This window comes from Lepidochelys kempii, chromosome 3 (genome assembly GCF_965140265.1).
Source record: "Lepidochelys kempii isolate rLepKem1 chromosome 3, rLepKem1.hap2, whole genome shotgun sequence".
Lineage (NCBI taxonomy): Eukaryota > Metazoa > Chordata > Testudines > Cheloniidae > Lepidochelys > Lepidochelys kempii.
The window spans coordinates 147,614,534-147,640,041 of NC_133258.1; the positions used below are offsets into that span (position 1 = coordinate 147,614,534).

The window sequence follows — 25,508 nt, forward strand, 5'->3', positions numbered from 1 at the left end:
CCTCCTGCCCTCATCCTGCTGCGCGCGGGGACTACAGCTCCCAGCAGACCGCGCGCGGCGTCACGGCGGGGGCGGGGAGCAAAACAAACTGCCGCCGGGCGCGGTCCGCTTGAGCCGTAGCCGTTGACTTTTCCCGGCGCGCGCGCGCGCGCGCGCTCGCGAGGCCATGTCCCGCGGGCGGGAGCGCGTGGTGGCGCTGGCGGACATGGACTGCTTCTTCGCGCAGGTGGAGCAGCGCCGGGAGCCGCGGCTGCGGGGCCAGCCCTGCGCCGTGGTACAGTACGACGCGTGGCGGGGCGGCGGGTACGTGCTGCCTCTCCCCTCCCCCACCCCTCCCGCGGCCCCCCGCCCCGCCCGGCCCGCCCCACTCTCTGCACTGTCTCCCCGCAGGATCATCGCCGTCAGCTACGAGGCGCGCGCCTTCGGGATCAGCCGGGGCATGCGGGCGGACGAGGCCCAGAAGCGCTGCCCGCAGCTGGTGCTGGCGCGGGTCCCGGAGGCCTACGGGAAGGCGGACCTCAGCAGGTGAGGCGAGCCCGGGGCCCGCTGGGCGTGTGTGCAGCGCCGCGCGCCCTGCTGCAGGGTCGGGGTCCCTCCTGGGCGCTAGGAGACGCTGACCAGAGGGGGCCCGGGTTTCAGGGTGCGAGGGAAGAGTGGGAAACCTACGCTAAGGCTGTCCCAGCCACGACCCGGGTCTGTGCTAGGGCCCAGGCAGGGAGCGGCTATGTGTGCACTACAGCTTAGCTTGGGATAATTTATGTCCCTCAGGGGTGTGAATAAGCCACCCCCCGGAGCGACATAAATGACACAGACCTAAGCCCTGGTGTGGACAGCACTTGACATGGCTACCGCTGCTCACGGGGGCTGGAGGAATGAAGCTGACAGGAGCGCTCTCCCGTTGGGTTAGAGCGTCTGCACTAGTGGTGCTACAAGGGTGCAGCTGCGCCACTGTAAGCTCTGTGGTGTAGCCGTAGCCCCACTGGAAAGGTCATCGTAGCCTGAGCGTAGATGCTTCCTGCATCGACGGAAGGGGCTTTTGCATCAGTGTCATTAATTCATCTCTCCAAGAGGCAATAGCTGGGTTGCTGGGAGATTCCTTCCATCGGCTGGCTGTGTCTACACCAGGGGTTAGGTTGGCATAGTAACATCTCTTAGGACTGTGGGTTTTTTGGCACCCCTGAGAGATGGAACTATGCTAGTGTAACTTCTCACTGTAGATTAGCCTTCAGTGTCTGAATCTATCAGGGCAGACCCTTCCCTAACACTAACCTCATATTTAGAAAACCCAACTGAGATGTGCCCAGACTTTCAGCCTCTGAGCTCATCCACACGAGGGTCAGACTAGTGTCATTGAATAGTGGGGCTAAGATATTCATGCAAAACGTAAACTTAGCTTTGGGAGAGGAGCACATCCATTAAACCAGCTGCTCAGTAGCCCAAGTGGTTGGCTAGGTCTCAGCCAGTAGGGAAGTTGGACGGAGAGACAAAAGGAAAGAGACACCGTGGGCTGAGAGGCCGCTGAGTCCCAGGTGCATGACAAAGATTGAGCTCCTTATGTCTTTCTGCTGCAGATACCGAGAGGCCAGTGTAGAGGTGATGAAAGTGATGTCGCGCTTTGCTGTGATTGAGCGTGCCAGCATTGATGAAGCCTACATGGACCTGACTAGCGCTGTGCAAGAGAGGCTCAAAAAGATGCAAGGGCAGCCTATCCTAGCAGAGCGGCTGCCAACTACTTACATCCAGGGACTGCCAAATGTCTCTACAACAGCAGCAAAGAATAAGAGTGTGGATTGCAAAGGTAATGTCAAGCCACCAGGCGCATGCTGCTTCTTTTCCTGGAGTTAAGCAGTTCCTTTTTGCTTTTCATCTTAGTTTATTTCCCTTCAGCTCTAAAGAAAGTGAGGGTAAAATGAAATTGCCCTACACTGCAGTTCGTGTCAAAGAGAAAGTAAAATGCAGGCCTCACAGTGTAGAAATGCCCTAATGCAAGGGAAACAAGGCTGTCCTAAGGAACAGGTGAAAGACGACTTACTTGTGACTGTGAAAGGCCAGCATTGCAAATAGAGTCTGGGAAAAGATTTCTAGAGTCCCTTTTCCCTGTTTGGCCCTTCCCAACCTCTTTAATCCTTACTTGCCATGCAGAGTGTCTGGTCCCAGGGCTCTGTTATCCATGATCTGGTGCTGAAGCTCAAATTCAGACTAAAGTTTCATTTTCAAAAGAAAACATCTATGGGCTGAAATGTACCCAAACAACCACTTGGGAGCACTGTTGTTCATGTAAATAATTGAGCACTTTGCAGATCTGGACAAATGTACCTACAAACTTGGGTCTTATCTAGAGCAAACTCATTTAGTCTGTTTCAGGTTTTTTGTTTTTTTTTTTGAAGCAGAGAGCTGTGTGTGAAAGTCTTACCTCATCTCCATCTCCTTCTCCAGCTCCTATTGGTGCAGTTGGGAAGTAGTTGTCTGTTTCAATTGTTTGGCAGGAAAGTGACTTGCTTTCCTTTTTCCAAAGGACGTGTCTGGCAAATAGAATTTCTCCTCTTCTAAATGCACTGGTGCAGGGAGCTTACCTCTTGACCATGGAATAAAGGTGCAATGACAAGTGTGTGGCCACTGTTCATTCTAGCTTGCTAAAACCACCACGCTCCTTGCTGTGTTGGGCTTTAATCCCCTTTGTGCTCTTTTTCAGAGGATCTGCGGCAGTGTGGCTTGCACCAATGGCTTGAGTCGCTGCCTTTTGCTGACATCAGCTGTCCAGAGCTGCAGCTGACAGTAGGAGCAGTAATTGTGGAGGAAATGAGGGCAGCTGTGGAAGCAGTTACTGGACTGAGGTGTTCAGCTGGGATTTCACACAACAAGGTGTGTGTAACACAATCGGGTGGTTTTGTTTCAAGTGGTGTACTTTGATTATGCAGTAAAATAAATGAAACCATCAGAGTCACCATCTGATGGAATCTGAGCAGAATGGAACATCATGGCCACATTTAAATGCATGTAGTTGAAAATAAAGCATGGGGATAGGCTGTAATGTGTGCCCAGTACTGTTTAGATGTAAACTACCTAGAACCGGATTCACTTACTGGCCAGGGCTCTGATTTTTCTGGCATATCCCGAGCAGTCAACTCACTGTGGAAAAGCACTTTAAAGTGCTCAGGAGAGAGTCCTCGCTAGAAATGACTGATCTTAAAGTGTGTGTTTCCTTCCGAGAATGAGGAGACATATTCTGTGCCCATAGGAGGGCTTTACTGATGTAAACTCCTGTTTAATTGAACAGAAAGAACCCTAGTTCAGTGTCTCCCCTCCTCCCCACATCCCACCCCACGAATGCTGATGTGATGTGGGTCAGGTTGGCTTTCTGGTCTTCCTGTCTGGTGGATGTGCTTTGGGTAATGTACAACCAGCCACCAGCAGCAACCACAGGAACACACACACAGCCAGCTGCAAAGGGGAACTGACTCACTCCGATACTGCAGCTCTGAGTTTCCTGCTGCATTAACTGTGACACCTTTTACTGACTAGCATCTTGTAGGTTTCCTTCTGTAGCACTCTGTTGCTGCTGACCTTGCAGAGAGAAGACTAAAGGAGACACAGCAAGAAAGAGCAAGACAGGAGCAGAGAGGATGGAAGAGGAGAGGCCCAGACAGAGAAAACAGGCATGGGGTGGGTAGTAGGGCAGGAGTGTGAGGGCTGCTCTTGGGATTTTAGCACAGTTTCCTGACCAGAACTGAGCCAGCACAACCATGCTGAACACACTGAGTCCTCTAAACTGTCTAAAGCAGGGTTCTGACTCTCTTCTCAGAGCTAGACTGTTGCAGTTGACATTGTGTTTAAAGACAGTTTAGCCAGCACAGTTCAGATCCTGTGGTAGTTAATAACGGGGAGTGAAGAGTGATAGAACCTGAATCTTGTCCTCAACAGAGCTGTGCCCATGGAAGATGCTGTGGAATCCTAAAGCCTAGAGAGAGCCCTTCAGCTATTAGCTGGGGGCTCTACTGCAGAACCTAGTAGGCAGTCTTTTAGAAGCATGTAGGGTTTGCAGTAATGGGGTTTCCACACTCTTCCATATTTCAGGCACTGGCAAAACTGGCCTGTGGGCTGAACAAGCCCAACCGCCAGACGCTGGTATCCCAGGGATCTGTCTCACAGCTCTTCAGCCACATGCCCATCAGCAGCATGTAAGTATTGGGGAATCGTGCTTTCGCTGAACCCGGGACTTGGACTGAGCTGGCACCTGGCAGTAGAGTGTATCAGCCCCTCTTTCATGCTGCTGCTTTGTTCACCAGAATTTAAGCTTTCATTTAAAAAATAATCTCTAGCTGGTCTGGTTGCCAAGATGCACATTTTAGTTCATGCTCACTCTGCGTGCAAAACTCAGTTGAATATCGTGGAGAGGTGTGAACTGCCCTATTCAGCTCAGTGAGGGCTAATTCAGATGCCCAGTGATGATGATGTAGACATTTTGGGCTTGTCTACATGAACATTTAGTTTGCAGCAGGCTGGGGTATGAATCTACCTCACTGCACGCTGTCTGGACCCTGTTTACGCTCACTAAACAGTTCCTTAGTGCACTTTAAAACGGGACTAGATCAAAGCGCATTACCAGATGGTTTTTGCATGGCAAGCTAATTGCAGGGTCAGTTCACACCGTAGCTTGCTAAGAACTAATTGTTCGTAGACAAGCCCTTAAAATATTAACTACTTCACTGCTTGTTAAAGCATGCAAGAAAAGAGAAAGGGGATCCTATTGGGAAGATCTGCACAATTTACTGAGCATGACTGCTCATTCTGACTCCGTGAGTGACTGGTTTGGGAGATGCTGTCATTCGCTCCTTCCCCAATGAAGGAGGCAAGCCCAAAAGGCCTACCAGAGTTCAATTGGCATCATTTGAACCTGTTCCTAAGGTGTAGCTAAGCTCAAGAAGTGCAGTTGGACAACATGCAAGGCTCACCAAGTGGAAACATGCAGACTCCTCATGCTTGGTGTATTCAGACTTTAGTGTTGGGGAGCTGAGCACCAGGAGCCTGGAGAACATGCACGGTCATATTCTGAACATCTGCACAATCTACTATGAACAATGTCTCGGGAACAATGTTGGAGCTGAAAAAGTAACCACCAACTTTTCCAGTGGGAAGCCGTGCTCCAGAGCTGCAAAGTTAGCATCTGCCTTCAGGCAGCTACTCCTGGGGTCTTTCCTGCCCACATAGGAATGGCTAGATCTGGGGAGAGGGCAGGGAAGAGTGAGTGAACAAATAGATTTTAAGCAAGGGTGCGTGCTGGGGTGCTGCCTTTGTGCATTTCTGCCTTTTCTCTCCCTGTTCCTATGCGACCACGTCTCAGGCTAGGAATTGATGAGCTGTCCCATCCTCACTGGAATCATCATGTGTTGCTCCTCAGTAAAGGAGTCTGGCCAGTCAGCGCTGCTCCCTCACCTATCCTGCTTCCTGCCAGTGAATGGGAGCTGGGGTGTGCTGAACATGCTTCAGTCTCCATGTGACAGTTCTCTTCTATGTTTCCTCCTTCTCCTGCAGCCGGCACCTGGGAGGGAAGCTGGGTGCCTCCATCGCAGACGTACTGGGAGTGGAGTACATGGGGCAGCTGACCCTATTCAGCGAGTCACAGCTCCAAACTCACTTCGGAGACAAGACTGGGTAGGTGACATGCTGGCTTCTAGGCTGCAGGTCTCCATAGGATAGTAGGCTTGTGTTCTCCCTCCTCTTCATGAGTAGATCTGTAGGCCATTCTGCTGAGGTTGTTGCGCAGGAGAGTTTCTGTCTGGGCCTTTTCAGGATGGCATTGAGACAGTGTCCTGTAATGGTCTGCTAGGCATGTGAACTGGCTTTTGATCTTTCCAAGCACCTGTCCATCCTCCCAAGGCTAAGCGCTTGTTTTTCATTCAGCTGTCCCCTGTATGCTGCTGTGGAGTATGTGCTGCTCCAGGGACACAACTCAAGCTCCGGAGCAGGTTAGAGAAGATGGAATGGGAGGCAGCAGTGCTCAGGCCCAGCATGGAGGCTCATCATTTACGTGTTGGGAGCTTAGGAATACCAGTCCCAAGCTTGGGCATTGGGAGCTTAGGATACCAGTCTGAAGCCTGAAATGTCCAATGCACAGAGCAGTGGCTGGGAACCTCTAGTCTAGGGAATGCTGCTGTTGTAGGGAGGGAGTTGGGGCACTTGAGCAATAACTGCTGTAAGGTATTTCCCCATTAGTAGCTGAATGAAATCTGCTGCTGGCTGCCATTGCAGCTGCCTGGGGAGCTGGAACCATCACCTGAATATAGTTTAAAATGGCCAAGCAGAGAAGCAGCCCGTTGCTTCAGCTAGCTGAAGTCACCTAGCTCTGTAGCCCCAGATGCGGCCAGTGTGAGATGCAGTTGGGGTCATAGCTGTTGGATAATACCTGTGCAGTACTCTGCAGGAGTAAAGGACTCTGTGCTAAGGGGTGAGTCCCATGGGGCCCATTGTGTGGTTTATCTAACTGCCTGCCTAGGCAGGTCTAGGCAAGGATAATTCAAGTGGCTGGCTGGGTTTAGAACAGAAAGTTATCCCTGAACCCTGCCTGTGTGCACTGCCCCAGGAGTCCCTGGGGCCTAGTTTCACATGCAGGTGTGCAGGAGCCATGAGGTCTTCCTGATCTGAATCCTCAGTGAGCTCAGGAGGAGAGATGGACCATTATCAGCCTTAATCTCAAACCTCATGTGGGACTTTCAGGTCCTGGCTCTATGATCTGTGCAGAGGAATTGAACAGGAACCTGTGAAACCTAGGCAATTGCCTAAGTCCATTGGATGCAGCAAGAATTTCCCTGGGAAAGCAGCCTTGACCACTCAGAAGCAGGTAAGAGAGCGTGAGATCTCCTGAGCAGAACTGGTTTGGACCTGAGATAGGGATAGTCATTGATCCATTCCACAGGCTGCAGCCCCCTCCCTCTGGGCTCAGACTGTGTTGCAAGAGCTGCTGCATTTCACCATGCTGAATGCAGCGCCCTGAAATCGGGCTCTTAGGCTTCGTAGAGTCTGTGCACCAGCAGCTGTGTAATTCCTTTGGGGAAACACCTTACATCTCCCTCTATCAGCAGGGAACAGGAGTCTCTCAGCCCTTCATACTCTACAGCACACTGGTCAGTGTGGAGTGAGGGGAGGGAGTGTTCCTTTATCCTGTCCTCTCCACAGCTGTGCGCACAATCCCTTCTTGGCACTGATGGATTTCTATCCCCTTGGTCCTGCTGTGCCTGAGGGAGCACGTGGATGTGCCAGGATGAGAATGTCCTGTACACTATATTCTGCCTTTGCCTTCGCTACAAGATGTGCTCCTGCTGCTTTTCCGTCTGTCTTGGTTAACTGCAGCTAGTGGGAGCTTGGATGAAGACCGCTAACGGATTGTGCTGCTGAAATTCCCTGTCATCTAGTTGCGTCTGTCAGGATTGCTGGCCTTCTGTTACTAAGTCTCTTCTCCAAGGGGAATCCAGATTCCTGCTGGAAAGGAGCCTTTAAATGCCTGGATGGAATGAAAGTCCTTGTGTGACTGCAGCAGTGCAAGTGGTGGTAAACCTGCTGCTAACACAAATGCCACCCACATCAGCTGGGCCCATACTGGAGGGCACCTTGTCTTTGGGCAGGGTGCGAGAGGGTTCTCTAAGCATCCATATGATAGAGCAGCACAAAGCTGAGCTCTGAATCTCCCAGCCTGCTTTCAGATCCAGATTTAAATGGACATTGTCATGTTAGAAACTCTGTCCTTCCTTGTGTTACTAACAGCTGAGAAGGTGGGAGTGAAGACGGTTCTAAAAATCTACAGGATTTCTGCACTTGCTGCGTTTCCCTTGGCCTGGGACAATGTCACTAGACGTTCTGTCCCTTTCAGATTCCCAGCACTGACATGTGCTGCAATATCTGGGATGCTCTAGATCAGTGGTCTCCAAAGTGGGGTGCGCCAGAGGATCCCAGGCGGTGTGTGGCAGGAGGAGTGCCGCCGGATGGCACTCCGCCGTTTTTTTTCTTCGGCAGCAGCTCTTCCCCTCCGGCGGCATGTCCACAGCAGGTCTTCCGCTCTTCTTTCTTCGGTGGCATAGTGGAGGTGCACGATCCAAAAACTTTGGAGACCACTGCTCTAGATTCTGGGGCATGGTGGATGCATCTCAGATTAAATCTAAACCCCGTCTCCCCTGGGTTTATTGATTTGCTGGAAGCATTTGTGGTGATCTTGGGGTTTGTAAGAAACTGACCTTGTGGTCCTAGTTTGAGCCAAGTGCCCCTTGAATGTTCCTCACTGCCTGGGGCTCTGGCTGTCAGCAGCTTGCCGAGTGTGGTGATGTTCAGGGCTGACTTCCAGGTCCTGTAACAGCAGCTGCTTGGATGTGTGTGGGGATGTCCTGGGGCTGTATCAAATGCTGCTGTGTCCTGCTTGCAGGTGCAGCACTGGCTCCTGCAGATGGCCTTGGAGCTGGAGGAGAGACTGAGCAAGGACAGAGACCAAGTAAGGCGGGGCTTGAGGGTTTTCTGCCTCTCTTGCTGTGGGGCTGGGCCAGAGGCAGCAGGGTCTTCGCTACCTGAGCTGTCTGACACCAGCCTGGGGGATGTGGTGACTGTGGTGAGTGGCAGAGGAAGTTGCCCTGCATTCAAACGCACAGCTGCTGGCTGACTGAGTTAAGAAGTGAGGAAGGACCCAGAGAGGGAAAGGTGCTGTAGGAGGGCCTGACCCAAAAATACCCTGAGCTAACCACTGTCCTCCTCTCCCCTCCCTTAATGAATGCGAGCATTAGGTACACGAGGGGATGAGTGTGCTGGGGCAGGCAGCTTCCTCTCTGTGCACCTCAGTCCTAGCATGCGCTTCCTGCTGGCTCACTTCTGGGAGCCCTGCCCTACACCACTAAAAGTGAACGAGCTGCTTTATAACCCATGGATCCTATGTTGCTGGCCAGGGCTGAGATTAACCTGGCAGCCGTGCTGTATTGTGATGTGGATAAAGGGGAACGTACCTGTGTAGGGCTGGAAGCAGGGATGACACCCCCTCCCCCGATACATGCACAAGGTGTATGAGCCCCTCACACACTCGGTATCCACCTCAGACTGTGATGATGACAGACAGCAGCTGATCCTGCCAGGACAGGTGGTGGCATTGGATTGTAAAGTTACTGGCTGGCAGTGCAGTGCTCCAGGCTGAGCGCCTCTCTGAGCACATTCCTGGCATTCACTGCTTTGCCCTGTACTGCAGCTGTGTCCTCTCTCTGCAGAACTGCCGGGTGGCCAAACAGCTGACTGTGAGCATCCGCATGCTAGGTGATCAGCGAGCGAGTGGCCTGTCACGCTGCTGTGCCCTGCCCCGCTATGACGCCCACAAGATCAGCAGTGATGCCTTCATGATCATCCGAAACTGCAATGTGGCTGGAGCCCAGCAGGCTGCATGGTGAGCAGTTCCCCTTCCTGGCCTCAGGGTTGGTGTGTTGGAGGAGGGGGGCTGGGCTGTGCCCTGGGAGATGACACATGCAGGACAAAGGGGCTGTGCTGAATACAGACAGGAGCAGGGACTGAATTTGGAAGGAGCTGGCTCTGGCAGAGAGAGCTGGGGCCCTCAGAGCTGGAAGACACAAGGCACATGTTGTCCTAGGCTCAGCTGCAGGTGAGCACTACCCATCCAGAAGGGCAGCTGTTGAGCATCGTCCTCCCCCAAACCCCCACCATGCAGCGCTAACTTCCACCTTCAGCATCTGGGTGGTGCCAATAGAAAGGGGGGCAAGGCTGTGCTCCTCTGGAGTTGGAATGAACTGAGCTGTACTGCTGCACCGTGAGTACCTGGCTGGCTTGTACTCAGGGTGCCATCATCCCTGGGATAGCCAGAAGAGAATGACTGTGCTCTGGTGGTCAGGGGGACAAGATGCTTGTTGGGCAGAGAGGGCATGGGGGGGGGAATAAAAGCACTTTAAGTACAACCTGTTTCCTTTCCACTTTCATGTCCTAGCTTGGACAGGAGGATGAGGTGTGCCCAGCACACCACAGTGACTCCTTCAGGACAGCTTGTCCCTGACTGGGAGCCTGAGAGTTGCAGGAGCTCCCACCCCTGGCAGATGGGACTGAGGGTTCAGGCTCCTTGCCAGAATCCAGGGGGCCTGGCAAGTCCCTCTGCTCAAGTCACATTCCTCAAGGAAGCGCTGCTTTGCTCCTGGCAGGGACACAGGCAATCTGCAGCGCCCAGGCCTCTTACTGCAAAGTCACGAGGAGGAGGAGGGGGTACGAGTGTTTGGCCAACAGGCATGACTAAAACATCCTCCCCTACCAGCCCACCAATGTCCTGTTGTCTCAGCTGCTGCACTGTCACCATGCCCAGTGAAACCTGACACACTGACTTAAATCCTGCCTTGAAAGGCTTCACACTTCTTTGGCTGGGTTTGAGCTGCTGCTAATCTGCTTTTCTCCATAGGTCCCCTCCGCTTACATTTCTGCATATCTACGCAAGCAAATTTTCTGAGGCTCCCACGCTCTCTCCTGGAGGCATTGCTGCCTTCCTGACCAGTGATGCCCAGTGTACCCTGCCAGCTGGCACCAATGCAACCAGCCCAAATGTCAAGTGCACTGGGAGCCCAAGAAAAGAGCCCATCAAGAAGCCCATCAATGCTATTGAGTCCTTTTTCCGGAAGGCAGCAGAAAGGCAGCGAGCCCGTGTGGCCACAGAGCCCTGCCTGCCTAGTGTCCCCAGTGCAGAGGCAGAGTTGTCAGTGCCTGATCCCTGTGGCCAGAGTGAGAGAGACGGTCTCATCCTCGGCAAGAGTCAGACTCCAGAAGCCCTTGCGAGGCACAGTCCCAAGGATGGCAGCTCCCCCTCCCCATACAGACGGCTTCCCCCTGAGGAGTTGCTCCCTTATCCTGCAGAAATGCCCTCTGCTGACCCAGCCTCTAGGAGCACTCTGAAAACAGAATCAGCTGGAACAGCTGCTTCCCAGCTCCCTGAGTGGAAGGAGCAGAGTTTGCCATCCTCTGCTGGGTTTTCACAAGGCCCTGCCAGCTCACCAGACCAGCTGCACTGTGAAAAGTGTGGCCAGCAGGTGCCAGTGTGGGAGCTCCTGGAGCACATGGACTATCACTTTGCTGTGGAGCTGCAGAGCTCCTTCTCCGAACCCAGCCCCCTCAGGGCCCCTGCTGCTGCTTCCAGTTCTCCTGCCAAGAGCAAAAGCAAAGCCAAGAGCCCTGGTGGCTCCAGTGCAAAGCGACCCAGGCAAGGAGTGACCAGGACTCTGGAGTTCTTCTTTAAACGGCTGCCCCCCTAGGAGCTCCAGGACCATTTTAGCCTGAAGTTGAGTGATTTGTGAAGTTTTTATCCTTTCTGTAAAGAACTTTTATCCAAAGATTGCATAATAAATGTCTGGAATCTAATGAGGCTCTTGGGGAAACACAGCAGGGAAATGCACCCACCTTTTCACTTGGCAGATTCTGGTAACAGTTCTCCTGCCTCTAGGTGCTGATGCTGACAGAAACAGTGTCAGGATGGCACAGCATGCATAGTGATCAGGTGTTCCCATGGTCCCATCACTAGGCATTTTTTGCTCTGCAAACAGTAATGGATGTTTACACTTGAAATGCTCCTGGGAGTTGGGAAGTGTCATTATCCCCATTTTACAGCTAGGGAGCTACAGCCCAGAGGGATAGTGATTGCCTCAGGGAGAGCTGTAATCCCTGCAGTGCCTTAACCACAGGATCTTCCTTCTTGTCTGACTATTCTAGTTATTTAGTATAGTACCTCCACTCCTTGCTACTGGGGCAGGGAGTGGGGCAATGTGGTAGCTGAGCCCTACGTTCCACACTCCTTCACCAACATCCTACAGCATAGGGGGAGTTTCTCTAATCAGTCCTGTCTGAGAAGCTGCTATCAGTGCTAAGGAGTCTCCAGGGGCACAGTGATGCTCTACAGCAGGAGTGGGCAAGCTTTTTGGCCTGAGGGCCACACTGGGGTTCTGAAACTGTATGGAGGGCTAGGTAGGGAAGGCTACCCCCCAACTCTTATCCACACACCCACACTTATCCAACCAATCCCTGTCCCCTGACTGCCCTTGGGACCCCTTGCCCCTTATCTAATGCCCCTGCTCACTGCCCCCTTACCATGCTGCTCAGTGCACCAGGACTGACAGATGTGCTGCCTAGGTGGAGCCAGCTATGCCACCATGCAATCTAGAGCATTGGGGCAGGCTGGTTGCTCTTGCAGCTGTGCTGCCTGGCAGGAGCTCACAGCCCCACTGCCCAGAGCGCTGGTGGCACAGTGAGCTGAGACTGCAGGGGCATGGCCAGGGGCTCAAGGGCCAGGCTGGATGTGGCCTGTGGGCTGCAATTTTCCCACCTCTCATCTACAGCTTTGTTCTGTCAGCATAGCCTCATGTATGGAGGGATGTGATCCACTCCTCTGGGACAAGTATGTTAGCTCTAGTCCCCTTTTAGGGAGGTTTTTTCAAAGCCATGGCATGTCAGCATACTGTGCAGGCCTTTCTTCCTCTCAAGGCAGGGAAGCCAAGGCATGGTACAGTGCATTGCATTGTAGATTATGGCAGAGCACTACAGCTGAGGAGGGTCAAATAGCACCTGCAGCCTACAAGCCATTACAGTAGCATCAGCACAGAGCTGGGCTCTGATACACACAAGGCACCCCTCACTCAGAAGAGACGTGTGCTTCCTGTGAGATGGCCTGAGCAGCAAGGCCCCAGAGCTCAGTGGATCTGTGAGGCCCTATGCCAGTGTCCCATGACCCCAGTAATGATGGGGGTGTAGCTGAAGTCCAGAACTAGAGCCCTTTGGGGGGAGGGCAAAGAGACTTGAAAATCATGTTCTTCCAAAATCAAACCCACTGCTTGCAGGGGAAGAGGAGAATGGGCTAAGAGTCACTCAGTTTATGTTACTTCTAAAAGCATGTCCTTTACCCCAAGCATGAAAACAATGTGCTCTACGGCCCCTTGTTACTGGCCCAGTTCTCCCCTGCTGCACCAAGGAGGCTACAAAGATCTTTGGGACTTTTGCTGGCAGGCTGGGGAGTGATAGCTCACCTTGGGGGGATGGAAAGGGCTGGCTTGGCACTCACCACCCTTGCAGCAGAGCAGACAGCACTAGAATGTGTAGGGAACAAGCCTGAACTGAGAGCTGGATTGTAGTGCATTCAGTGACTGAGAAGAGCTATCACCCTGCACTGCTAGCACAGAGCTCAGTGAACAGGGAAATAACCCTCCAGTAGATGATTTCTTGAGGCTTAGTCACTGCCATGCAGTTGAACTTAGTACTGTGTGGGAAAAGCAGCTCTGGGTGTGGTTCGTAAACTCTAGCCTTGCAGGCAGTTTCATCAGCTGTGGGATTCTCCTTAAGTGAGCAGCAGCTGGACAGCCTCAGGATCCTACTGCTGAGTGTAGATAGCAGGGAGCAGGCTACAGCTGTATTTGCATGATTATTTCCCTTCCCTTCCCCCATTAGCTCAACTGCAACAGCAAGTTCTTGCATCAGTTGCTAGCTCTGCCTCAGCCAGAGCCTGCTTTATCCTGTTCTGGGATGCTTCTTGGTGTTAGTGCAGTTCTAATACCTTCCAGTCCATCTCACTCCTGTAGCTTTTTTGAGGGGGGTGGAGGTAGGGATGCAGCAGCATAGGAAAGGAATTCTGCTTCCCAGTGCTGCCCTTAGTCATTTGGGAGGGACAGAATTAAAATGACCCTCCCACTCATGTTAGGCCTCCACTTTAGAAAGAAATGATGGGTTTTCACCCTCCCCTGAATAGACATTACAACCTGTTTGGTAGGATTGCATCACTCTGCTGTCACAACAGCTAGTTCCTGCAGGGCAATCAAGAAATGAAACTGACTCAGGTGGTGGCCTAGGCCATAAAATAGAAAACAGGCTGAGTAAGAGAAGATGCATCCAGCTGGGATCCACTGAGGTGTTGGTCAGGATAAGGAAGGGAGGAGACAGGTCCAGCAGGTCACCTTCAGTGATGCACGCTGCAAGAATTGCTCCTGCACTTCAATCCCTTCAAGGAGAAACACTGGAGCATTTCCAGTTTTGTTAGTCTCCTCTGTATGGGTGTGGAAGGACTAGATTTTTGAAGCAGTAAATGTCAACCATCCATTTCACTGTATGCATCCCGACTGCTGAGAAAATATTCCATTGATAATCAAAGTGTAGACAGGCAAAGAAAGGAAAATGCTGCTTGAGAACTTAATTCAAACTATGGCTAGTTACTCTGTGTATTTTGACAAGTTGACAGTTTGTTTATAAAGCTTTAGCTTTTTGAATCTCAACATCTACTGTCATAAAATAATTAGTCTGAGCCCCCACTGCAAAATTTAGATAAATAAAAATAAAAAATGCTTAAACAAACATTGATATTATCCATCCAAATTAAAGATGACAGGCTGCACTCAATTCCCCTCCCCCCGCAGTTACATACTGCTTTTAAATTAACATGAGCTGTGTCAAGCACCAGTGAAGGTCACATCGTGTCTCCCTTTAAACAGACTCCAGGGTAGCAGGAATTTGTGGCTTCTGCCACACATAAGACACAGCTAGCTCCACCCACTGCAATAAGAACTGTGCTCAGGGCAATGTGGCTGTCAGCTACCTTAGCCTCACAGTCGGGCAGGCTCAGCTAAGCAGCCAGTGGATGCTTGTAACCCGTGATATACGCAGTCCTTACAGGCCCCAGCACAGATTACTACCCTCTGGTAAACAACTGAAAAGGCAGTGGCTGGGGAGGGCTGGTAGGGGAGAGGCTAGAGGGCTCTGCTCAACCATCCCCCTTCACAATTCAGCCAAGGTTCTGTCTCAATAAAACATCTTTATTCTGTACATTATATATAGATGCCAAGGAAATGGAAGCCATCCCTCTGCATTAGAGAATCCAAGACAAGAACAGGGAGCATGGCAAGCATGGCACTGAGAACAGTCACGCCACAGAAAGGGAGGGTGGGGGGAGAGAGGGAAGGTGCTCAGCCCCTGTCAGCTCTTCCAGGGAAGGGAGCAGCAGCTTGAGTATGTGGCAGTGCTGAAGGTTACCCCAAGGTCACTGCAAACAGCAGGAGACACTCACCCTTCCAGGGCACCATTATTTGTATTTACACAATAACAAGAGAGGGGAGTGCTCACTGGGACTCTGTTCTCCCTGCAGGAGCATATGAGGGGCACACACTGTAATGGAACTCAGCGCTAAGTGCCAGGGCTGGAATGGGAAGGGTTCCCCTTTCAGACTAGCTGAGCCAGCAAAGCAGTCATGTGCAAGGGGACTGAAAGGGAGAAAAGACAGACCGAGCCTCCCCCAGCACGAAGTGTGCAAGGTACTACCAGCAGAGTGAATACATTACCTCCCCCAGGGAAGAGGCAGTGCCTCCTCATGGCTAGCTCAGTTGGTAGCGCATCAGACTTTTAATCTGAGGGTCCAGGGTTCAAGTCCCCGTCAGGTGGAGGAGGGATCCTATCCCCCAAGAATTTAAGGAGGCAACTCTTCAGTACCTTCCTTGACAATGCTGCTATTAACAGCAATTGCATGACAGGCTTGCCCTACAGGTCCCAGTCTAAGCCAGGATTCCAGCACAGAACACAGTGGGAGAAAGCACAGGAGCTTCCTCATAACCCTTCACAGGGGAGGAACAACTCTCCTCCTCTCCCCACTGATCAGCTTGGTGCACTTGAACAGCTTGCAGGCAGGAATCCCCTGCCCCCGCCCCGCAAGGCTCCTCCAGACAGCAAGGGCAGGGCCTGTGGCAGGGAGAGCTGCTGTGAGAAGCTCAGTCTTGTGTGCACTGCCCATGCCAGTAGCCCCGGTATGAGACCCTGAGTAGGAGGCAGCACAGCCTGGGGATTATTGGCAACATTTGGAGCAGAGCCCCCTCCCTGTCCAGACACCACACCTTGGCTCAGGCAGCCGTGCACGTCCAGCTCTATTCAACAGTCACCAGTGAAATCAAAAGCCTTCTGACAGCTATGCAGCCCCCACTACATAACCCTCCCCAGCCCCCCTGTTCCCAGCTGCACCGGGCTGACCCTCATCAGCAGCTGCACAGGGCAATGCTCAGCACTTGGTACCTGAAGGCACAGCTGGGGAAACATGGCAGCAAGTGTTCCATGTCTTCACACACCTACCGAGCCTCTGGCTGTGCTGGCTCCCACCAGCTCTCCTAGGCACTGAAACCTCAGTGGCAGAGACAAGAAAGGAAGTTTCCCTTAAGTAGAATGAGAGCAAAAAACAAACAAACAAAAAATCCTTACAATAGCTTTGTCAGATGGCATCCAACAGTAAACGTCCTCCTGGGCCAGTACGGCAGCCCCCTCTGCCTCTCCTCGAGAGTTAAGGCAGGTCCCCGAGGAGCAAGCTGGGCTGCAGCAGGGAAATCCATCACAAAGCACTGCCACTAACTCAGTGAAGGAGACTTCCCACAGGGGCGCTTAGTTGAAGCAGACAAGCAGATACAAGCCCAGCTGTGGGCCCAGCTCTGTTCCCCAAAAATGGCCTCCTGCTTGGGCCAGCAGGATGCTCAGCTGCTGCAGCGAGCAGAAGGCTAGAGGCAGAGACCCTGGCTTCATGCAGGTTCTCGAGGAGGCTGATTGCACTGGGATGTGTGGGGGCAGCCCCAGCCACCACAAGACATGAGCACTAGGATGGGCATGGGGCTTAAATCACAATCTTGCAAGGGCTAGTCCATGGAAGAGATCCCTGTTTGCACTGGTTTGGGGTACAGCTGGGACAGCCAAGCAGGAGCCACTGAACACAGAAGGGGGGCCCACGTGGGATTAAAATCAACCAAGATTAAAAGGGCTACAAGGGTCCTGAACTTTTCTCAGGTTCCTATTGTTTGTGAACCTGAGTTTAACCAAGTCTCTGCACTCTGGGTGGCTGGGCTTCCTATGCTGTCCCAAAGGTCTCTGCCCTGGAGGGAAAAGCCTGAGACTGGAAGACAGGGGCGCACACAGTACAGGTCAGGCCCAATGCTCAGAGAGCTGCAATGGAACTGACCCTGTAACAGCGGTGGCAGCATCCCTTCACCGCTGCTCAGCACCTCAGGAGCTTTGCTTTGTACCAGCCAACAACTTCCCACCAAAGTACTGTAAACAAAGCCAGGACTCGCCTGCCCAGACTAAGGCTGCCTCTGGTCTATTGTGGAGGAGGGCAGGATAATGAAAGCAGCAGACGATGGAGACAACACGCTTAACTTTCCCCGTGGGGGGTACTGAACACAGGGAGCTCTCCTGGGCTCCACCCTCACAGTGTGGAGAGGAGAAGCCCATGCTAGAACCGGACAGCAGAAGTTCCAATCACGTCCTGCCCTTCACAACTCCCCACAACTCTCTCCTCCATTGCTGGTGTCTGGAGATCTCACAGATCTAGTGGGAGTCAGAAGGTCAAACGCCCATTCCCCAGGGTCTCCTCCACGCCATTCTCTTCAGTGGTGATAGCTTGGAGGTCGGTGACATGCCCGATACCTTTGGTGACTCCTTCACGGAACAGCAGCTTGGCGCCAATCTTTAAGTACTCAGGATGTTTGATGAACCGGAAACGAACAACAGCCTTCTCCCCTGTCCTCAGCTTGTCCTGAGGGAGAGGAGAGGGCTGTCCATCACAAACAGGAGCATGCCCACCCAGCCCTTTGCCTCCATATCCAGGGGCACTGGGAAGTCCAAGGCAGAGAGGGGAGGAAGAATGCTAACAAGATATCCCGAGTCTCTCCCAGAACCCACCATTTAAGGCGCCACAGCTTGAGGCCCTCCCACTAGTCAGGGCACTGTGGCAAAGGAACTCTGACTTGCAGCAAAGAGGTCTGGAGACCAGGGGGTTACTCCTCTGCCCTGCCTTGTTGAAGTTCCCCAGTGATACTAGCAGGCCAGAGGACAAAGGCAGCTTCCTGGGAGGAGAGGAAAGTGCCATGGCATTAGCAGGAAGGAGCGAAGTGAGACTTCCTAACAGAGGGGAGGGGAGAAGTCCTAAGGAAACCTAACAAGCCAGAGCATGCAGGGCTCTGGGACACTGCCAGAACACCCCCGCTGGTGAGAATCTCACCTTTCCATGGATCTTCTCTACGATGGCCGTCTGCCGCACATTCCCCACGTGCACAGTCACCTGGAATCCCTTTCGGAAAGTCGTGGCATGGAAGAGCAGCACGATCTCGGCTTCAAATACTGAGCAGATGGTGGGGTTCATCTCTGGGCTCACCATCACCATGCCCTGCACAACACTTCAAGCTCAAAACCCAGACCATCAGGAACAGCCCCCTTGCTGCTGCTGAACCCCATGAACTTTCCCCTACAATTTCCCCCAACCCATCTTCTGAACCCTACTTAAAGCTCCATGCATCCATCTCTAGCCTGGAGGACAACTACCCCACCATTTGAACCAGAATCTGGCAATAGGACAGGAGTGGGGTGAGGTTTCTATTGGGGATGTGCCTTGTTTCATGTTTTTAAACTCCCTCCCCTTGAATAGGAATCTCAGAGGAAGCACAATAGCCTCCTCCTTGCCTGCTCAGGATGCTGTCAAGGTGAGGAGCCCAGCTGCAGCGCCCTGGAGATGGGAGCACAACTCACCTTACGCAGCAGGGAGCGGTCGAAGGGCCCAAGGGCCAGCGTGGCAGCCTGTCCTGCCCGAAGCACACGGCACGCAGAGCGGTTCCGCTGGATGCTGCACACCTTCAGCTGGAGGAACTTGCCATCATCAGTGGGGCCGACCACAAGGCTCTCCCCCTCCCTGCAGATTCCACTGCCGGGGGCACAAGAGCAGGACAGAGTTTAACCAGAGACACAGGGAAAGACATCCAATGAGATTAACCTGGATAGCCTCTTTGAATCCCACTGGAAATGAGTCTGTCTGGACTCTCCCTCCCCAGTGTCTGACCAACTAACTCAGGTGCCCAGCAGAAGGAAGTCAGGATTCCCAGGACTATCAGCTAATGCAGCCCTCTGAGATTCCAAGGGGTTTGACTTAGACACAGGCAACTCAGCCAGTCTCCACCTGCTCTTCCATTCTGTCTGTTCCAATAGAGGCAGCACAGAGGTGACCTGCTGCAGGTCTGGTGCTGCCTGGGATCCCCGAGAGACTGGGTGCACTCGACTAGCCCTGGAATACTGACCAACTGCTAAAGCTGTCCCACACTCCTACTGGGGCCAATGGAGCAAGCATTGCCCTGAGCAGACCTAAGACTGCTGATTTGCTGTCTCTCCTCCCAAACTACCCACCTGCTTCTTGATGAAGGACTTCTGAAAGTCCAGTGAAAGACACAACCCTCAGGAGGCCACCCAGGCTCCAACCACAGCCCTGTCAGAGGCAAAGCAGCTGCTCAGGGTTCCCACCAACACACTAGAGCCCTGCTCTGGAGACAGCCTGTCCTCTGGGCTGAGATTCCCCCTATCCTGCTCCCCGTCCTACCCAGGCGAAGCGTAAATTCAGCCTCCATGTTCACCCCCATCCCCACTTACAGGCAGCTTCCACTTTACTGCCCAGCCCGTACACGATGAATTAAATCCCCTGGGAGATCTGTCAGTGCTCAGCCCATGTTCTCCCCTCCAAACCCTAATCCCCCTGAGCCCATCCAAGTCACTGTGCACAGAGCAGCGCTCACCTGGACAGAGTTCCTCCCACAACAGTCCCCACTTCAGGCACAGTATAGATTTCATCCACCTGCAGCAGGGCAACAAGAGTAAGCTCTTTAGACTCACCATGCAACTGGGAGAGCAGCACTTCAGAACTGGAATGAGCCACCATCCACCCACCACAGACGCCCAGGGGCCTATAGCAGACCTGTTCCCTGCTCCAACTGTTTCCCATTTTAAAGAGTCTCAGAGTGAAGTAGACACCCAAGAGCTCATTATTCAGAGATGTGCCCAGCACATCTCTTGGCTTGCACTAAGCTGGACACTCAGATACCTGGCAGGCCCTTTCAGAAGCAGCACATGGAATATAGAGGGGACCAGCACCACTTCTAATTTCCCATCCTCCTCATTACTCCAGTGGCTCAGCACATTACCTCCCCTCACCCCAGGTCAGCTGTGTGCTAAAGGCTGCGGGCTCCGGGCAGCCGTCTGCCTCCTGGCCCCACATGGCGGGGGTTGGGGATCCCCACACAGCAGGGTCCAGGGTCCCTTCCCCCCACCCAGCTCTCCGCTCCTGGCCCCACTTTGTGGAGGGATCTCTGGGCAGAGGGCCCTGAGCATAGGGGTTTGTGTGGGGGTTTAGGTGGGGGGCACGGTGCTTCTCAACCTGTGGCCCAGGTAACACTTTGTGGGCCGCATATTTGGCCCACAATGATAAATAAATTGAGAACCACTGCCCCAGATACAGGGGACTGCAGTGCAGCTTGCTCTCAGGTAGGTGCTCAGCTGCCATGGTAATGGGTGCAGTATAAGAACATCAGTCCAATGCCTGTATGTACCTGGAACTCTGTAAGTTGCTGCATCAGCTCCTCCTGCTCTTTGCTGTTGGTCAGAGGGGGAAGGATGTTGAGGAAAACTTTTAAGAGATCCAGGTTCTCTCCAGAAACACTGGATAGTGTGAAGATCGGGGTGATGCTGCCAAACACACAGAGAAAGGAATGAGCTGGGGGCCACAACACAGCTGCAGAGCCCATCTTGGGGAAAGTACTGCAAGGAATTGGCCCCCCAAGAGGAGAATACATGAGCTAAAAGGGATCTAGCGGAGACAGCACTATGAAAGCCTCTCCAGAGCTTGGCCCGGGCCATCTGCACCCAGCCAATCCAGGCTTCCTCACTGGAGCTATGTCTCTAGGGTAAGCAAGGAACACATTCACCACACTTTCAGCCACTGAAAAGGCCTGGGAGAGGGGGCCATGTGTGGAGGAGCTGAAGGAGTGAAATCTGGGGAGGAGACAGCTAATGCCTCCTAGAGATGTAGTCTCCTCCCCTGTGTGAGCGGAGCTGGTAAAATCCCAACAGACTAAACTCAGCTGACTCCCTCTGCTCCTTTCAGAAGAGATTAAGGTCCCTTACTTGGGAGACTGTGCAAACTGCTGTGCTGCCGTGACAGCGTCATCGTCCGAGTTCACTAGCAGGGGCAGCTTGTTGCAGCCCGGCTGCTTCAGGATCCGCTCCAGCTGCTTCACTGTCCGTTCCCCGGTGGCTTTGGAACACAAGTCCACTTTGCTGACGACAATGAAGAAGGGAACCTTGAGGGCCATGGCCAGGCCCAGGTGCTCCCGCGTGGTACCTGCTACAAGAAACAAGGGAGAGCTCAGCTAAAAGGAGCATGGGCACCAAAGCCACCTGCTCACAGGATGCCAGCATCTCCCTGCCCAAGAAGTGCCCCATGGGCCCATCAAACAGATGAGGATGGAACTGTGTCACTTCACCTGCTCAGCATCTCAGGCAAAGGCAAGGGGGCACAGCTCTTTAACCATCATTCCAGAAAGACAGATCAAAGTTTTTCTGGGTCAAGGCACCTGCTTCTGCTCCATTAGGACCCAGGAGTTTCTCTCCAGAAGCTAATGGATTAGTCAGAAAAGTGGCTGTCCAAATGGACAGGGGAAGGTTCTAGTTTACTTCCTTTAAGATGCTTTGGGATCCAATATACACCACTAATATATCAAGGTGATTTTTCCCTGACATGCTCAGAATGCCCTCAAATGCTACCCAAAACTTTCCTGCCCTGGTCACAACCCTCAGCAATAAAATCAGAGCTCAGGTACCAATGGTGTATGAGGCAGCCAAGTTCCCAGCTCATCTGCAGCACCCACAGGTGCACTGGACTCACTGGGCTACAGAGAGTCAGGAGGGAATTGGAATCAGTATCATTTTTTCCAACTACAATCACCCATTAGCCAGCAACTACCACTCTTCAAGTGCCCCTAAAGCATCCTGCCAGACCCTCTGTGCTTTTCCCAAGGCTGGCTCATAGTGCACTTACCAATGCCGGTGTTGGCACTCACCACCAGCATGGCAAAGTCTGGGCAGTAGCTGGTGAGGCCGAATATGGTGGTTTTCAAGTACTTGTGGTGGCCAGCCAGATCAATGAAGGTGATCATCTTGGAGGAGCTCTCACAGATCTCTTCTGCCGTCCGTGAGTCACTATAGTTCACCACCTAGAGAAGACAAGGAACCAGAGACTGAGGTATGGGGTATGCAAAGGAGGAGGCAGAGGGAAGAAGAGACAACCCCAACCATACCAACTCCATCTGAACAGAAACAAGTGCCAGAGGGCTTGAGACTCTGCACCTGGAAAGGGACTAGGCCTGACTATGCAGGCTGCTGTGGCTATACTGTAATGTCAACCCTGTACACCACTAATCTGGAGGCAAGAAGCAGGACACCAGAACAGATGCCTGTTCCAACTGGACAAGCAGCACCTTCTCCTACCACCTCTAATTACAACTTGATCACTCCTAGGCTCTCTGCTGCAGCAGTAGGGGGCACAGAACTCCTTTGTTGCTGTTGAGTCAGTCCTGCTCCACCCACCGCAGTGAGGGGCGGCACAGAGACAGGAGGGCAGTCATGTTCCTCCCACTCCTCATAGGGAGTTGGGCGTCACTCTCTCCGCACTGCTGCGACAGCACTCACGCTCCATACCTCTCCTTTGCTATTGAAGCCAAGGATCTCAAAGCTGATGCTGGATGTTCTCCCTGACTGGATCTCATGGAGGTGCCGGAAGAGATTGAGGCGGGCTCTGCCCCGCCCATTATCCAGCTCACCCTGGGTTAGGACACCCAGCAGCGTTGACTTCCCTGAATCCACATTCCCCAGCACAGCCACTCGCAGGTCTAGGAACTAAAGGAAAAAAAGAGTCAGAGCAGAGAAACCACGGGGCAACCTGCACCTGATGCACGGACAAGAACCCCACAGGTATGGGTGGCACGTGCTCACCCCATGTCAGCCGACATGCCCCACATGTTCCCTCCAGAATGGGCTGAGAAAGGCAGGGATCGCTATGCAGCACTTCTTTTTAGATTCTGACCATCCCACGATATTGTAGACTAGGGTTTATGACTCCACCATGCCAAGTCTATGACATCACAAAAAGGTCATCTACACACTTACTGCAATACAGATGCCAGATCATTCCCCAGTCTCCACACTGGGCTGGATTAGAATTGGTGCTGCGGAGGTGAAAGGTTTCATATCCCATTCCCTGGCCCAGCCAGCCTCCCTTGTCTGGGGTAAGTTGCAGCTGGTACCCGGAGGATGAAAGGCTCAGCCCCCTTTTGGTAGCTCTTTAGCGTGTGCCCTGTGAACTGTTATAATGTGAAGTGGTTCCAGGGGGAAGGGTTCCCATCTCATCCCAAAGGGAAACCTCTTGAATGGAGTCTGGGAGTCTCCAGTACCACAGGGCTCCCAGGTCAAGGAGAGCAACCCAGCCAAGGGCTCCCTACCTGCTGGTTATCAGGGACCTTCCGGACAAGAACCTCTGTTATCTTTCTTGGAACATCACTGTCATAATCTACCTCGCGCTCCCGCAGGATGGTGATGTCAGCTCCGACCCTGCAAAGGGGGCAAGAGGGAATAGCCTGGGGTGAGCTAGTACATGACTGGCCCCTTATCCAGGGCATCACCTGGCCGGAGCACCATAAGGGACCTAGGAACAGGACTGAAACTGCAGGGCAGGCTGGAGGCTCTGAGAGCAGCAGGACAGAAGCCTCAGACCTTCAGACAGTTTTGCTATTTTTCTAATAGCAAAAACCCCAAAGCCTTGGCAAGGCTGGTTTCCCTGGCCTGGGGCCTCTCTGAGTGTGAACTGGACAAGGTCCTAGGCTCTTGGATAGGAGACATGTTTCCTTGATCTACAGGCCTTTCAGAGGAGGGGAGGAAGAAGAAAGAGCCACCAAGACCCTTTTGGGGGTTGCGGGGAGAATGGGGCAGAGCTGGGTTTCTCTGGCCCAGCAGAGGTTAGAGATCCTCAGAAACGTACTTTTCAGCCATCCGGCGCAATGTCTTGAGGGAGGCACGCATTTCTTCCTCTGACAGGCCCACCAGTAGCCCATTGTCCTCCACGCCAATCTGGTAGACAGCCTCACCCCGGCCTTCCTGCAGGCGCCACTTCATCTGTGTCACCAGGTGCTCAAAGCGATACTGCGAGGGGTTCACCAGCTTCAGCTGCTCGAGGGAGGGAGCGGTTACAATTGCTGCCTGGGGGCAGAGAGAATCCCATCTCCCTGGGGCAGTGACTCCCTAACCCTCTGCCATGGAGCAATGGCCCCCTCAGCAGACCCACCTCTGGGAAACACACTCCGAGTTAACACCTGCAGAGGAGCCAGTGGGATAGGAGAGAGAAGGTTACAAGAGAGACAAGAACTTCTGTAGCAGAACATTCCTGTATCTTGCAGATGGCACCTGAAAACTGGCTGGTATGAGGGAAGCACTGGATTAGGGAGCCTGTGCCATAGGGCCCAAACCATTTGTGCTCTGGTCTGAGTGAGAACGGCAGGACTGCCCCAAAATACAACTGGAAAGGACATAAATGGCACCTGTAGCTCTGGGTCTTTAAGAAAAGAGAGAGGGGGATGAAAAGATGGACTTTACAGGGCAGAGTGACCTCTACACTGGTCAGCACATGGGACACAAAACGCCCCTCCAGAGTACGGTCCAAAGGGATTCTGCACTGCACATTCTCTAGCATCCAGTTTCTCCCACCAGGTTCAGAGAACCCAAAGTGAGATGAATAGTGCCCTACCTCAGGCCCACCCTCCCAAGGGCAAGGCTAGGATGGTTCCCTTTTGAGTATCCCCCGGGCATGTCCCCCATACACCCGCTTTGCTCAATTCATCCCCTTGGACCCGAGGTTACAGGGTAACTGGTCGGGAAGAGGATCCCCCTTTGCAATCCCCTGAGGACTCACCTTGTATTCTATGTTCCCATCTTCTGCCTGGTTAAAGAACCAAATGAGACATGGGTTAGCAACCACCTCACCACCCCAGGCACTTTTCCCAAACGCCCTTGCCCACCCCACATGACTTCCCTAACACCATGGAGCCCACACACCATTCCGGGTGGTCTGGAATGACACATGGATAATCAGCTGCTGCTGCCAGCTTCGTAAGGAGAAAGAAACTGCAGAGAATTCAACATACATGCTAAGATATAGCCTCCCTGCCAGAGCTGCAGTCCCACGCCGTACTGGAAACTACCACGTGCACGTTGCTGCTGTTTGCGCTACAAAGCAGCTGGGACACTCTAGTATGAATGCTGGGAGGCCAAAATTAAGGGGTCGTACTGGGAATGGACAATCTTTTTAGTGCTAGCAAAAGGAAGTGCCCAGTTAAAAGACCTCTACGTCCACAATAGGCACAGCCCGGGCAGTGGAACGCACAAGCCTCTTCATTTACCTCCCAACCCTGCCCTGGAGTCACTCTATGTAGGGGTGTGAGGAGAGTTTATTCTCCATGGCCCAGTCAACTCCTTGTGCCTCTGCTGAGGTTACCAGTGATTGCGTGTCCTCCTAGGAAGTGGTCCGAGACAGTGGCTCTCAACTTTTCCAAACTACCGTACTCCTTTCAGGAGGCTGATTTGTCTTGCATACCCCAAGTTTCACCTCACTTAAAAACTACTTGCTTACAAAATCAGAC

General features: G+C 52.9%; 2 protein-coding genes across 5 annotated transcripts in view; one reads left to right on the top strand and one right to left on the bottom strand.

The window, feature by feature from the left end:
* On the top strand, positions 1–11,367 carry POLH (DNA polymerase eta). 3 transcript variants are annotated; one of them, XM_073338470.1, is made up of 10 exons: positions 3–303; positions 391–525; positions 1,572–1,798; positions 2,693–2,862; positions 4,075–4,178; positions 5,533–5,652; positions 6,715–6,838; positions 8,411–8,476; positions 9,234–9,406; positions 10,418–11,367. In XM_073338470.1, the coding sequence occupies exons 1-10, from the start codon at positions 167–169 to the stop codon at positions 11,259–11,261; spliced, it is 2,100 nt and encodes a 699-aa protein (XP_073194571.1). In that variant the 5' UTR covers positions 3–166; the 3' UTR covers positions 11,262–11,367. The 3 variants fall into 3 exon arrangements, with proteins under 3 accessions (XP_073194572.1, XP_073194573.1, XP_073194571.1); XM_073338471.1 differs by lacking the exons at positions 4,075–4,178; positions 5,533–5,652; positions 6,715–6,838 and having other exon boundaries at positions 1–303; XM_073338472.1 differs by lacking the exons at positions 4,075–4,178; positions 5,533–5,652; positions 6,715–6,838; positions 8,411–8,476 and having other exon boundaries at positions 1–303.
* The window catches only part of GTPBP2 (GTP binding protein 2), a 21,535-nt gene continuing 4,094 nt past the window's right edge, over positions 8,068–25,508 (bottom strand). The window contains exons 2-12 of one of the 2 annotated variants that reach the window (XM_073338474.1): positions 24,782–24,808; positions 23,855–24,039; positions 23,319–23,427; positions 22,519–22,716; positions 21,860–22,034; positions 20,947–21,163; positions 20,373–20,508; positions 19,563–19,621; positions 18,532–18,703; positions 18,008–18,172; positions 8,068–17,542 (exon numbers count right to left, since the gene is read on the bottom strand). In XM_073338474.1, the coding sequence (XP_073194575.1) occupies positions 17,345–17,542; positions 18,008–18,172; positions 18,532–18,703; positions 19,563–19,621; positions 20,373–20,508; positions 20,947–21,163; positions 21,860–22,034; positions 22,519–22,716; positions 23,319–23,427; positions 23,855–24,039; positions 24,782–24,808 (1,641 nt within the window). In that variant the 3' untranslated portion in view covers positions 8,068–17,344. Of the gene's footprint in view, positions 17,543–18,007; positions 18,173–18,531; positions 18,704–19,562; positions 19,622–20,372; positions 20,509–20,946; positions 21,167–21,859; positions 22,035–22,518; positions 22,717–23,318; positions 23,428–23,854; positions 24,040–24,781; positions 24,809–25,508 lie in introns of both variants that reach the window. The other variant, XM_073338473.1, reaches the window with a different exon arrangement.